The 14,434-nt window shown below is 38.7% G+C and overlaps 1 protein-coding gene across 1 annotated transcript in view; it reads left to right on the forward strand.

The window, feature by feature from the left end:
* Positions 1–305: 305 nt before the first annotated feature.
* The window catches only part of KITLG (KIT ligand), a 52,745-nt gene continuing 38,616 nt past the window's right edge, over positions 306–14,434 (forward strand). Inside the window, exon 1 of the mRNA XM_032221746.1 lies at positions 306–679. Coding sequence (XP_032077637.1) covers positions 665–679 — 15 coding nt within the window. The 5' untranslated portion in view covers positions 306–664. The remainder of the gene's footprint in view (positions 680–14,434) is intronic.

Genomic DNA, 14,434 nt, shown 5'->3' on the forward strand with positions numbered 1-14,434 from the left:
CACTTTAAGACGCTTTCCCTCTACTAGCGTAAATTTGCATTTTCCCTTGGACAGTGTCCAAAGTTTGCCTTAAGGTGTGTAAAATGCTTGGAGGAAGTGACTGGGAACGGGCCGAAGAGGGTGGGGACAGCAAACTGCATGCGGCATAGTTTTCTGCCTACTTAGTGGTGTGTAGATAGCATTTCAACCCAGGCAGTGGAGAAAAGGCTGGGACTCGCATTTCTTTCGCTCTCCCTGTCGGCATTTATATACTGCAATTGTCTGTCTGGTCCTGCTTGGCTCCCTTCCCCGGGCTCCTCCGCCGCTCCGTTTTCCCCGTCCCCTGACAAGGACTCACATAGAAGGCGTGTCCTCTCGGGGCGGTTGCTGCCGCTGCGGAAGGCAGCTTAAAGCTATAAAAGAAGTGATCGGGTGCCGGCTTGAGCTGCATTTCCCGCCTCTGCTTTCCTCCGAAGGACTTGGAGCCGGTGCCGAATAGAGCAGCGGGAGCGCCTTCCGCGTGCCTGGGGGCGAAGAGAAGGCCAGGGCACGGCAAAGCCATAGAGGGCGCTAGGCGAGCCTCAATGCGTAGTCTAGCTGCCTTTGCAACATGCTGGAACTACAGATCAGCTAAAAGGAGTTTGCACACCACTGTTGGAGCTGGATTGCAGCGCTCTCTTTCCTTATGAAGAAGACACAAGTGAGTATCCAGTAAAGAAGTTTTGCGTCCAGCCGGGGACTTGGGGCTGATGGGGCTGATGGTATCTCGACAGACTTATACAGGGCGGGTGGGATGTGCGCTCCGCGGGGAAGGATGAAGGCGTCTAGTCACTAGACTCTAGTGTCCAGGCAAGTGGTTTGGCGGGGAGAAAAGAGCAGGTTGTTTTCCATAAGAGCCGGACGAGAGATCACCTTCTGGCTGTTGGGTTGTCTTACACCAACGAGCTGCCGAGTTTCTTGCAGAAGCGCCGCTAACTTTTCTCCCCTCTCTTGCGCGTGGTTTTGCGTAGCGTTGTAAGCCTCCTTGAACTAACCTCGCGCTTCTATTCAACGGGATCGTTCTGATTAGGGGGCATCCTGGTGACAATGGCTCACTCTATGGCAGAGGGGGAAAGCACTCTTAAGGCCATTGGGGCTGGTGGTCGTTTGTCAAATCCCTCCTTTCCTGCCCTGTGACTACCTGGTCGTTTCCATCTGGCAGGATTCTAAACACCAAATAATTATTTACAGATAGGACAAATTGTGCAAATACTGGATCAATAGGTAAACTGAAATTCCTCAACACCAGCTAAAACTAAGGGGTAGAAGTATTGCTTCTTTAATAATCATGCAGAGAGTGCCTGTTTGGGGGTACCCTTTCTTCTTTGCTTTTATCTTTCGTTGACACCCCCCTTTTTATCATTCCATATCTGAACACGCTCCTTTCTCTACAAGCTGCATTTTCTTTCCACAAGGGGACTGGCTGTTGAATAGGAGAGGAGTAGGAATTGAAAGAAGATTGCCCAGAATGACAAGGAATTGCTGACAAAAATGAGCTAAATGTGCTTGGGACCCTAGAAGAATATTTAACCAGACTCCCTTGCAATAGATAGATGATAAATAGATAGATAATAGATCAATGGAATCTCTCAGTGTTGTTGCCTTGCCAGTGGTGCTTTCTTCACCCCACCCTTTAATCCCAATGTTTTCCTAGCTACTTTCTTTGGTATCTCCTGCTGTCTTGCCTTATATGCCATTTTGAGTCTTGCACATTAAGCAATGAAATGAAGGGATTCAAGCAAGGAGACTTACGTGGGATCCGCAACATTTATTTGGTGTCATTCAAACAGAAACAATGAAATTAGATTGTTTCATTGGAAAAGTTGTGAAACAGAAAGATCCTATATTTTGGGATCAGTGAAGTGTACAGAAGTATTAATATATCTTTCTCATAATTTGAGATCTTGGTACATCTGGAATTTTAAGATGCAATGGAATGATTGAAAAACATCATATCAGAGTCCTGAGAAAAGAAAATGCTTTGTGCAGTCAACATATATTTTGTACAAATCGTAGTAGTGGCAGTTGCTACTTAATTTTGCTTACTTTGTGTATGCTAATGTCTGCTCAGATTGGAAAGTACGGGGCTGGATTGGAGAAAATTCCAAAGTCTGTACTGTGTATGATGGAAAGGGTTTCTTAAAAAGACAAAAGTGATACTTAAAAAGGATGGCAAGTAGAGTTCAATTTGCAAGTTGTTGAATTTCACCCTACAGTTCCGTTTTGCACATGTAAATATGACTTTGAAGGTTACGAGTTGAATAGTAGATTACTGAACCTCAGATACTGATTTTACTCTAAAAACTGATGCAGTGGTATTTGGTGGGTTCAAGAGTTATTTCTGTGGCTTTTCTGACCGGCCAACTTTCTTCTAGTCAGAATTCAGAGGTGTACTTGAACAGAGAACATTTTTAGGAAAGAAAGATGGATAGTTGCAGACAATTTTCTCTAATCTTTCTGTATTGTGTTGGCTGATGGGGAAAATGTCAGGTTTCAGAAGTTAAAATACAAGAAACCAAGATAATGGTTTATAACAAGGTAACACTTCACATTTAAGACAAGTGGAGACAACCCTGTCAACAGTGCATTGTATTTCTCCTTGTTCTTTTCCTATGATGCACTGTGATCTGGGATTAAAGGAAGCTTCCCTGCAGATCGTGCAGTGCAGGGTTTAGGTAACTGTGCTGGCTGTTCTCAGGGCCTCTTCAGCCTCTGAGAGAATTAGTCACTGCTCCATGCTACCTTAGCCATTGTTTTGTACCTTTCAATCTGCTCCATTGTTCAGACTTCTGTGTTGCTGAAAGCTCTGGGGTAGGGCAGTAAGGGTGGAAGGGAGGGTAAAAAGCAAGTTGAATCCTTTCTGGTTACAGGAATTTTTCATTAAAATCGGTAGTAGATATTGGAATTCATATTTTTCTTCTGGAGTTTTGGTGTATTTACTCAGAAGCAAGTCCATCTATATTTCTGCTTACTAGCATAAACTACAGCTATAGTAGCATACTATACTTACTATGCATACTTACTATGTGTTAATTCTCAGATTTAATCATTAGCAATGGACTAAATGACTTGATAGAAAATACTTACATATGTAAATGTATTTTCAACTGGATATTTGAATGCAGTTAGAGATTATATAATTATCAACTATACATGAAGATATACCATTCTGTGTTCTTTTATATTGGCCATTTAGAATTTGATCATGCCCATTCTCATTCGGGATGATAGTGATGATGTTATCTTGTTGAAGGATTGTTCTGATGAGAGGATTTACACAGTTATATGCAACAGTAAATGAATACCAATACAAGAAACAAATCTGTGTAATTGTCATATCAGAAAGGATTTCAAAGTAATAATTTCTGTAAACTTGCATTTACATTTTTTTAAAGCAACCTGATTGATAGACATTTTTTCACTGTCAGTTACTGTAAAGGAAATATTTCATAATAGATTGGGAGAAGTACTTTTTAGAAGCATGGGGTTGATCGCAACAAATTTGGAGAGCAGCAGGCAGACTCAGATATTTGACCTGCTGGCTAGACATGCAAACTTTAGGAGACCTTAACAGTGGAAAAGAGCTAGAGGCAGAAAGAATACAGCTTTCTTTTGCTGAATGGGTACATTCATTGCCAGCAGTTATATGACCTTCAGGGCTTCTCTGGGAGGACAGTCCGAATAGTACAGCATTTTTGCTGTTGGAAGAGGCTTTTGGAAATAATGAAATAGATGGTGCACAAAATCCTGGGGGAAGCCAGCAATTTATGGAGGCATAATTGTATCCAATTCTGAAAACATATGTTGCAAGGGGCGGGTATCTATTTAGCTTAGACTTAAAGACATTCAAAGTAGGCTTTTGTGAAGTAGATATACATGAAGTTACTCTGTTGAAAAGAACTATGTTCCTATGCAACTCTAGGGTTGATACGCGTGACTGATAAGCCTACATAAATGTCAATCCACAGGTTTATAATTAAGCATAGCCCTCATTTGTTAGAAACAGCAAACACAACAATCAAATCTACTAATCAGTGTTGCTAAGCGAGTATAGAAAGAAAAAAAGGAATACATACAAAGAAAGACTCCGGTGAAGGACTGGTAAAAGTTGCTTTAGAAACCAAAAGGGATGGGCTAAATTGAAAATATAAAGAATTTTAGTTTCACTTTTGTCTGAAGCTGATGTAAGACAAGTCATCCTTCTCTTAAATTTCATAAACCATGGTTTAGAACTGTTGGATGCAGCCAATGAGTCTTGTTAATAGTTTTATATCTAGATGTGTTTGCAGAACTCAGTCCAAATAAGTACTGTTGTTGCTATAAGCACTTAACTGTAAGACATGCAGCAGCATTATTTGTTTGTTTGTTCATTTGTTTGTTTTATTATTTTTTCTAAGTAATTCAGGGCAATGGACATACCTTACATGCCTTTCTTCCTCCTATTTTCCCCACAACAACCACCTTGTGAAGTGAATTTGGCTTAGAGAAAGTGACTGGCTTTCATGATTAAGGCAGGATTAGAACTGAAGGTCTTCCACTTTCTAACCTGGCGTCTTAACCACTAGACCAAACTGGCTCTCAGTACTGATATATGTAAAGTGAATTTTAACTAGACTAAAATGAATCTTAACCAGACTTTTGAAAGGGTGGATTGAGGGAGGGATTCCGTGTAAATTGGCACTGGCTTTACACATTGCTTTGTTTCAAAATCGAGGCTCTCTGCATGGACTGTATCTTTTATAACATTGAGCGTACTTAGTTTGGTATTTTTGGCACACCACTCTTAGTGTAGACAGTTTAAAACAAACGTCAACCGTTTGGGTTGCTGAAAGACATCAGCCTCCTGTGTTAACTAGCATGTGCATGATTCAACGCTGTGATATGAAGTTATATTTCTATAGTTCAAGCAGGTTATTTGGTAGTTGAAGTTGAATAACCTGGGATAATGTGTAGAGAAGTCAATATTTAAAAATGACATCCACTTCAAATAAAGCATATCAATTCACTTCACCTATCTTCAGTTGTGTTTTGTTGGGAGGTTCCATATTGCTAGTGGGTGTTCTGCAATTTGTGAAATGCCAAATCAGTAAATTTAAAGGAACCTAATGAGAGACAAAATAAAGGTTATTTTAATAGGGAATTTTATTCCCACACTTTTCTTCCTTGAACTCAGCGCATGTCCTTTATTTATTAGTCTAATGATACTAAGGATAATCTATTTTAATATAGCATTTCTTGAGAACATTTATCCCAAAAATCTTTGCATTGCCCACTTAAAGCTTGTTCATAAGTGTAAATGTTAATATTGTGTTTATATTAAAAATTGAAAATGAATCCAAATGAATCCAAGAGTTGCTGGACTAGGAGCCTGCCCTGAATATATTATTTGAAAACTACAAGCATCCACAGGTCTTCATCCTCAAATTACTTGTTCTGGCATGGATCCTTGGAGGTTATTGGATCTGCTTCTAAAAATTATTTGAGATCTGTAGTCTGAGTTGCTTAAGTATGAATTTCTAGTTTCTTATGACATTAATACCAATTGATAAAATGCACTGTGACTTGCAATATTTGTAGTTACTCAGGAATATTAATGCTTGAAAATTAATTTATAAATAACTTGCTTTTAACTTCTGTTGAAGAATTTGTTTCTGTTGATCTGGTAATTGTTTCTGTAGCTGACAAATGCTCAGAAAATCCAGGTAGAGGACTGTTTGATATTATACCCAGAAATGCCATGCAGTGGAAACTCTAAGAAAAAAGTGGGGGAAGAGGCTTCTTAGTACACACCTTGTGTTATGTAGTATACTAAGTGGAGGCAAAGGAGACGCCTCCCCCCCAAAAAAAACCCCACAAAACAATCCTATTATCTACTTATATCCAGTGCTGACCACTGTGCAACCATAAGATTGATGAGCTAGATATGTGCATTTTGCACTCCAGGGGAACTTAATGAAAAAGACTTTCAGTTCTTGCTAATCTCTGGGTGGTAGATTAGGTAGGCCTTTTTCTGATCTAATATGGCCTTTTCACTTTACTTGGGTAAATATTTGAACTAGAAATAGAAGAACTATTGAAATAGGCATTATAGGTAGCTCTTGACTTACGATGTAATAGAGCCTGCCCATCTACATAGTTGTAAGTTATGATAGTTGTAAAATGGACCACCATGTTAAAGACCCATTTTATGACCTTTTTGCAGCAGTCATAAAGCAAAAAATGGGTCTTTACAATGGTGGTCCATTTTATGACCTTTTTGCAGCAGTCATAAAGCAAATTTAAGCTGCAGCCATTAAGCAAATTCTTTATTTGCTATGGGCAAATAAACTAGAAATAAACACAGCAAAAAAGGTGTTAATTGTGGTTGTCTAACCATGGGATGGTGTAAATGCAAACTGTTATCAAGCACCCAAAATGTGGTCATGTGACTATGTGGAGAGGGTTATTAAGTGATCGGTCATACATTGAAGGCTATACATAAGCAACAACAAAGACAAGGTAAAGTGTAATTGTTGCAGCCTCCGTTTACTTACTACCGCCGATTTAACAGTAATATTCATAGGAAATTCTAGAAATTTGTGACAAAATGTTTGTTTGTTTAAATATTTAGCAATTTCAGCATCCTTGAAGAACAACATTTCTATATTGTTTGTTTGTTTAGAAAATGTATACTGCTGCCCAACTTAAGTAAATAATTCTAGGTGGTTAACAACAATACAAATTTAAGTCTTTTCAGCAGCAGATTTTCCTTTCAGCTTCCAGGTTTGCATTGGTAGTTTTTCTGAGTCTACATGAATATAGATGTGTGTGCAATGTATCATCTAATCAAAGGGTATTCCTTTAGAGATATTATATTTGTAATCATTTGTAGAGTTTGTACAGAAGAATAAGAAATAGAGGGTGTAGATGCGATACACTGGTTGAGTTCTCCAGCTCTGCTGGCTGGAAAATTCTGGGAGTTGAAGTCCACAAGTCTTAAAGTTGCCAAGTTTGGGAACCACTGACCTATTGAATAACCACACAAAAGTGACTATATACACTGTGTCTTGTTTCCAAGGCTATATTCAGCAGGGCATCCTCTTGATTAAGTGCTCACGGTCTGTACTGGATGTACACGGGCAAAAAAGATTTTCTGATTGCTTTCCAGTCTTGAATATTATCAAGAAAACTTTAATTATAGAAGGAGATTTGACGATTTATGCATTTGTGAACTTCTAGATGCTAGTATATGATCACACTCCACAACTTGATACATTTGTCAGTGAAGGAAGACAAAACTAAGTATATCGGTAGAGGATTGATTGCCAGAATTGCAGCATGCTATGCATACAGTGATCATAGAACAAAGTATGCAGAGGCAGTAGGTTTCAGCAGCAACTGCTGCCCTTTTGACTGATGCATGCTTCAGTATAAAGTACATAATACTCTATATAAACTATGAAGGTGCAGACAGAGAAAATAGTTTAGCCAAGATACAGTACAGTGCACATTAAAAGCATATTGAAATGTTCTGACAAAGTGTTTTCTGAATTTGTTTGACATATTCACAAAGGAGGATTAAGAAATTAATACATATATTAATACAACTTAAGCCTTTAAAAAATACTAACATACAAGATTTTCTGATCATCCGTTTTCTTAAACATGTTGATTGCAATATTGATAATGAATTGTCAGGTAGACAAATGTTTGTTCATTGTAATTTTCTAATGATATAGATTTTGTCATCTATCTATCTATCTATCTATCTATCTATCTATCTATCTATCATCTATCTAGCTTCCTCGCAGTTTAAGATGCTAAGCTGCTTCTGACAATGTAAAAAAATACTATGTTACCTCCTAAGAATTGCTTAGGAGCTTAGGCTTTAAAAATCCAGTGAATATCTCTTTTTGTGCTATCTAGAATGTATTAGAAATTGTAAATTGCATTACATAGTGTGAAAACAGCAATTTCTTGTGGTATTAAGGTTTAATTTTGAAGTATAAGAAAGGGAACTGAGTATAGTAAAGATATGGTCCAATTTATCAAATGGAGTTCAAAAGAATTTAAAGGAAGCACAATAAGTAAACAGGGTTGTAATGAAAATAATTATAGGATTGTGTAAAAGAAACATCTACCAAGAACATAGAAGGGTGTTGAGAATGCAAGCTTCCTTCTGTACTGTTTCTTTTCCCAAGAGGAGATCTTTAAGATCTGCTAATATGTTATTTCTGTCTTGACATTTAGTGTGTATCAGCAATAATTTAAGCATATTCATCATATTTATATCCTTTTTCTTGAAGAATAGCAAAATGGTTCATAGCAGCTCTCTCCACAATAATCTTATGCACTACCAATGATTAATTGGAAGCTTTTGTTAATATCATTGCAATGTCTGTCTATACTTCTGTTTCAATGTAATTTTCCTTTCAATGCTAGTTATATGAAAAATTTTCTAATTGATATGCTCCCTTCAGACTTATTCTTCATGTAGTGTCTGGGGGCTATACTTTAGTTCCCATAGCTCTACACTTCCTTTTATTCCCATTTGGATGCCACTAACTTATTTGCCTTCTGTATAAATGTTTGCCCTCTGTCATCTGGAGGGCTGTTCATGGAAACACAGAGAGATAAAAACAGCTATTATATGCCTAGTAACCTTAAATGGCATGAAAAAGGAGTAAGGTGGCTGCACAGGCCTTGAATTAACAAATAGTTGGAACTTGGAGATCTCTGAACAGTGAGTTTCTAGTTAGCCAGCAGTGATAGTCTAATTAACCATTGTAGAGTAAAATATCATTCAGTTCTCTGGACTGTTCATACTCACAACCTCTGCAGGCATATTTTGATCCAAAGAAACATGATACATTCTCAGAGTTTAAGTCAGTAGTAGGCAACTTTCTTCTCCTTGAGCAACACTTATATTTAGAGAGAAAGGGGATTTCTTTTTCAGCCAAATTGCCTGGCCACTGTCCAAGCTTCAGAGAAAAACGTTATTGATCTAATCTTGTCCTTCTCAAAGGGGTCTCCTTTCACCTTAGAGCCAAATCTCTGGACCTGATGTGTGTTTGCTGTTCTGCAGTGGCCCTGATATCCATTATATCCCTTTGCCACTCTCCTTGAAGAGTAAACCAACTTCTACAGAATTAATGTTTTGCAGGATTAATAAATCAAATTCTTGGCAACGGTCCAGAATGATTTGACATTGCCTTCTTCCATAGTGGTTTTTTAATCTCATAGCCCAGACTACAGCACTATGATTTCCAGATAGTCTCCCATCCAAGCTTTAATGATATTGGGCCCACTTAATGTTTCTGAGATTAGCAAGATGGCTGCATCTGATAATATGTAGGTATATATTCCGATCTCATTTTTTTAAATTATGGATGCTATTATTTGTTGTTTGATAATGAAGTGTTTGCTTGGGGGGGTGACTGTTATTTTATGATGATATTAAACTATCTAATTATAACTGTAATTAATGCTGACTTGTTAAAATAATTAAATTAATTAGTTTTTCTTACAAGTAATGTTACAGGCAGAATATATTCTTACACATAATTTAAAAATTCTGCTATATAAAGCTGTGATTTATATGTGCATGCATGTTTTTAATAGAACAAGGTTGACACCTAGAAAATAGAAAACAAGGCAGCTCAATTAGATTGCCATAGCTTTCATTCATGAGCAACTAGGAATAAAAGTTAATAATGTTTCAATCTTAACAAAAAGCCATAAGGCAGCATAACTATTGAGCATATGGTATTTGGTTTCTGCAAACAGAAATTCAGAATTGCATAAGTTCATATACATAATAACCACGAACCACACTGAATAGCAAGGAGGGAGGAAACTGCAAAAAAAAATCTTTTGTTTAACCACAAGTTATGAATTACTGCAAGCTAATTTAATTAAATCCATTTGGATTTCTATGCTTGAAACTTTTAATTTGCTTTTGACTTCAAAGTGCATAAGAGTATACATTAGTGAAGCAATGCTAACACTACATTTTCTTTTTTTAGTATTCTAAGAAAAAGATTTCAGCTGGTGAACTGCATGTTATTGCATCAGAGTGCCTCATAATACAACTTTTTAATGTTTCTTCATATTTAAACTGCCACACTTACTCTACTGGACTATTGGGATCCCCCGGCCCACAGATAGACCTACTCACATTAATGCTCATTTTGTGGAGTGTAATAGGCTGTTGGCTGGATTTTTGGTTGACTGCCTTTTAGGCGTTTGGACTTTTATCAGTGTAGGGCTTGGTGCAGCTGTATCTTTGAGGCTGATCTCTCGTTTAATTTACGATCTGACTTTGGAAGGTTGTACAAAAGAACCTGGAGTTGTGGAGAAGATTGGGGAGAGTCAGTCTGACTGTGTTTGTCCTTCTGTGTGTGTGTGTGTGTGTGTGTGTGTGTGTGTGTGTGTGTGTGTAAATGTCTCATATTGTCTGGTGGATGAGAATAATGAGCGAGGCTGGTGTTTGAGGGTTGTATGGATGTAGTGTGAATGTAGAGGGGGATGAGGAGGTGTTTGATGTGACATCACTGTTGTTGCAGTAAGGAAATGGTAGTGGCTTGAAGAATAAATGCTTTAGCACTTGTTGGACTCACCGTATCCCTGCTTGTTCATTAGTTGAAGGGGGTTCCCCTTTCAGATCAATAAAAGAGTTTTGAGGCTGGAGAATGGAGAATGGTATGGCTGATGAGGAAGGCAAGGTAGGGCAATGTATTTTGGTGGTAACAAGTAATGGGGAATATGGCAGGAGACAAGGGTCATGCCCCTTGTGGGGAACACATCCAGTATTTAGTACTTATGTACTCTTATGTTCCAGCCCTTGCATTCAACCCATTAACCTAGTTAGCAAATCTGTGGATACCTGAGTTTTAGGCTGTTTCTTTTCTAAATGCCAGTTCAGCCTGTAATAAGGCTTGCTTTAGTGCTGATCTGATTCTTGTGGAGAAGGCTGATCTGACATCTCACCGAGACCTAGCTAGGTGCAGATGGTGGGGTTCCTGTCTTGGAAATGTGCCCAGCTGGTTATGGAGTGTGACACCAACTTAGATTACAGAGACAGGAAGGGATCTGGCTGTTGTCACCAGAGAATCAATGGTGGCTTTCAGGAATATCGTTCCACAAGTGGGTGATTATAAGACATTTTTAAAATGTTGGGCTTGAGGGATCAGGTGAGATTGCAGTTGTTGGTATAGCAGCTTCCCTGTCTGAGCTTCTGGTCCTTGCTACAGAGCTGGTGATGGAGATCCTCAGACTCATAGTTTTGGGGAACTTCAATCTGCCATTCCAGGGGGTGGGGTTGGAGGTCTGAGGGTCAAGTTGTCCAGAACTCAATTATGAGCTTGTCTCGAGTCATATCCCTCTATAGGGATGCAGATTGGTCCTCCCGCAGTGACTAATGGACCTGGATGGGTTTCAGAAGGAACTAACTGAGGATCTGCTGTTTAATTCTGCTGATTCCCAGTTGCTCCTTGGAATAGGAAGGGGACTGAGGCTTTGGACAGGATTATGCTCCTGTGACCTGTCCTCACCTGTGGATATCTGCCTGCCACTCCCCTGGTATACGTCAGAATTCAGAGATGAAACTGATTAAGAAATAACTAGAGTACCATTGGCAGAAACAAAGAATGAACTCAACTGAACATGGGTAAGAGTTGGTATTATAGCCTACCTCAAGGCGATCTGGACAGCAAAGTATAAATACATGTTGTAAATACTATAACCACGTTGCTTGTATTTTTACAATTTATATTGTTCTGTTTCCTAGTACGATTTGATTGCTTATTAGTAACCTACGACTATCACTAAGTGTTGTGATTCTTGATTAATATATTTTATTTTTTTCTTTATGTACACTGAGAGCATATGCACCAAAGACATGTCCAATTACACTTGGCCAATAAATAATTATTCTATTCTATTCTATTCTATTCTATTCTTTAAAAAACCTATCCAATCTAATTGTATCTGCTGATGATCACCAGGTGACCCTCTTTAAGATAACTCATTACCTTCTGGGGAAGGCGTATGTAGAGGTCAAAAGCATTTGCCTAGTTTCTGGAAGACAAAGTTGCCTGGATTAATTTCCACTTAGATATTGATGTGGCTGTTGGTCTGGTGGAGGTGTCTGTTACAGATTCTTGCCCAGCTGCCTGGGAATAGTTTAACTGTGTTACTCTTGAAGAAGTGGACAGGACCCTAGAAAGTATGACTACAACCACCTGTGTCTTATTTCTGTGTCCCTCCTGGCTTGTGAAAGTTTCCTGGGAGGTGACATGTGAATGGATTCTGGCAATGATTAATGCTTCTCTGCGGGGGAAGGGATTATGCCCCAGCCTTTTATGAAGCCATGGTCTGCCCTCTTAAAAGGCAATAGCTGGCTCCATCTTATTCAATAATTTTTGTCCTATCTCCAACCTTTCCTTTTTGAGGAAGGTTATTGAGAAAGTGGTTGCATTGCAGGTCCAGAAGTTCCTGGATGAAACAGGTTATTTAGACATCCCAAAGGTGCTTTTTCAAGAGGCAACTGGACTTTCTGGTTTTTCTTTGAAGATGTTTTATTTCTCATGCAAAAAGCGTCTTCAATTCTGATTATTTGGACCCTTTTCAGTTGGCATTCAGGCCTGGCTATGGCATGGAAATGTCATTTATTCTGCTTTTTGATTATCCCTAGTGGAAGTAGGATGAGGTAGTTGGTCCATCCTTGTTCTACTTGACATACTGATGGTCTTCAATACCATTCATATCTTTCTGAAGTAGCTTCAGGGGTGGGAATGAGGAACACTGTGTTGTCTTGTTTCACTTCCTTCCTTTGGCCATTCACATTCAGTGTTGATAGGAAATGAAAAGTTCCTCCTTAGGCTAGTTACTTTTTCTGCTTCTGTTTAACATCGACGTGAAACTGCTGAGTGAAATTGTCATCATTTGCTGAGACATCATCACTATGCTGATGATACTATGATGGAATGTAGTAAGGAGGTAGAAGGAGACATGTGAAACAAAGCAAGTGAAGACAGCCTCTCCCCAATAGTTTATAGAGTGCATTGTAGATGCCAACAGATGAATGCTCAGTCTGACAAGATGTTGTCTATAGGGGTGAAACTATAAAGAATTCAGTTTGGGAGACTCACCATGTGTCCTTTTTGATTTTGGGCTTGCAGATTTTCAGCTGCATGTCTCAGCCTATGGTAAGTTAGGCAATGTTGAGTCTTCCCTCTTCCTAAGATGGAATGGCTCTGGATTAGGGCTTTTTGGTCCATGGAGAGTTGACATCTTTGGCCCTGGATGGGTTGCATTGCTTCAGATGGACTCAAGTATAATTCAGGTGTTCCTGTGGACTTACAACTCCTGCTAAACAGCAGGTGGAACTTGTGGCCAGGAGGGCCTTTGTGCAACTGGGGTTATGAATTAGCTACACCATTTCCAGGACCAAAAAAGCCATCACAATCATCCATGCCCTAGTCATCTCTCAACTTGACTACTGCAATGTGCTGTACATGGGACTACCCTTGAAAAGTATTTGGAAATTTCAATTGGTTCAACGTATGGCAGCCCATATAGTTTTGTGTAGGTCTAGATTTGCACATGTGTCACCACACTTGCAGGAACTGCATTGGTTGTCAATTTGCTTCTGAGTCCAATTTAAGCTATTGTTTGCTAGCTTTAAGATCCTACATGAATTAGTTGAAGGATTATTTTCCCCAATTATATCTACCCAATTCACCAGAGTAGGAAAGTATGTTATGTTATGGGTCCCCTCTATTAATAAGGTCCATGTAGTGGGACCAAGAAGCCTTTTCCATTATTGGATTGGTTTTGTATTTGGGGTTTTACTTCTGTAAGATGATTGAAATCTCCATGAGTGAGTTGGGGGGCAGCTATGTACATTTTCTTAATAAATAAATAATAAATAAATCTGCTATTGCAGTTCTAGACTTCAGTCATTATTTTAAAATAAATGTAGTTCTACATATTAATAAAGGAAGACTAACGACTTGATTTTAGTTCATCCTTCTGCCCCTTCTTGCATCTCCAAGGAGAGCCACAAAGAGTGATAATTTTGTATTGTGCTCCACTGCTGAATTGCAACCTTTCCCTGTAATTCTACTGACTATATGTTACCTACTATTACTCATCTGAATTGACTTCTCTCCTGGTGATTTCAAGGACATCCATTCTGTCTCAACACATTGTTTCTAAAATATTAAAGTGTATTATGTTTGTGTTTGTACGTGTGTGTGTGTGCTTCAAGAGCAAAAGACCAAGGCTACACTTTAAGTTCCAATTAAACTGATTTGTTATTCATGCCTATGTAGAGGAATCTAGTCAACTAACAGCATTATTTTGAAAGTAGATAAGGGTTAACAGACTTAAAGAGGGGTTGGACATGGCAATGTAGAGACTGATTCGTCTTTTG

Source organism: Thamnophis elegans, chromosome 7, assembly GCF_009769535.1.
Source record: "Thamnophis elegans isolate rThaEle1 chromosome 7, rThaEle1.pri, whole genome shotgun sequence".
Taxonomy (NCBI): Eukaryota; Metazoa; Chordata; class Lepidosauria; order Squamata; family Colubridae; genus Thamnophis; species Thamnophis elegans.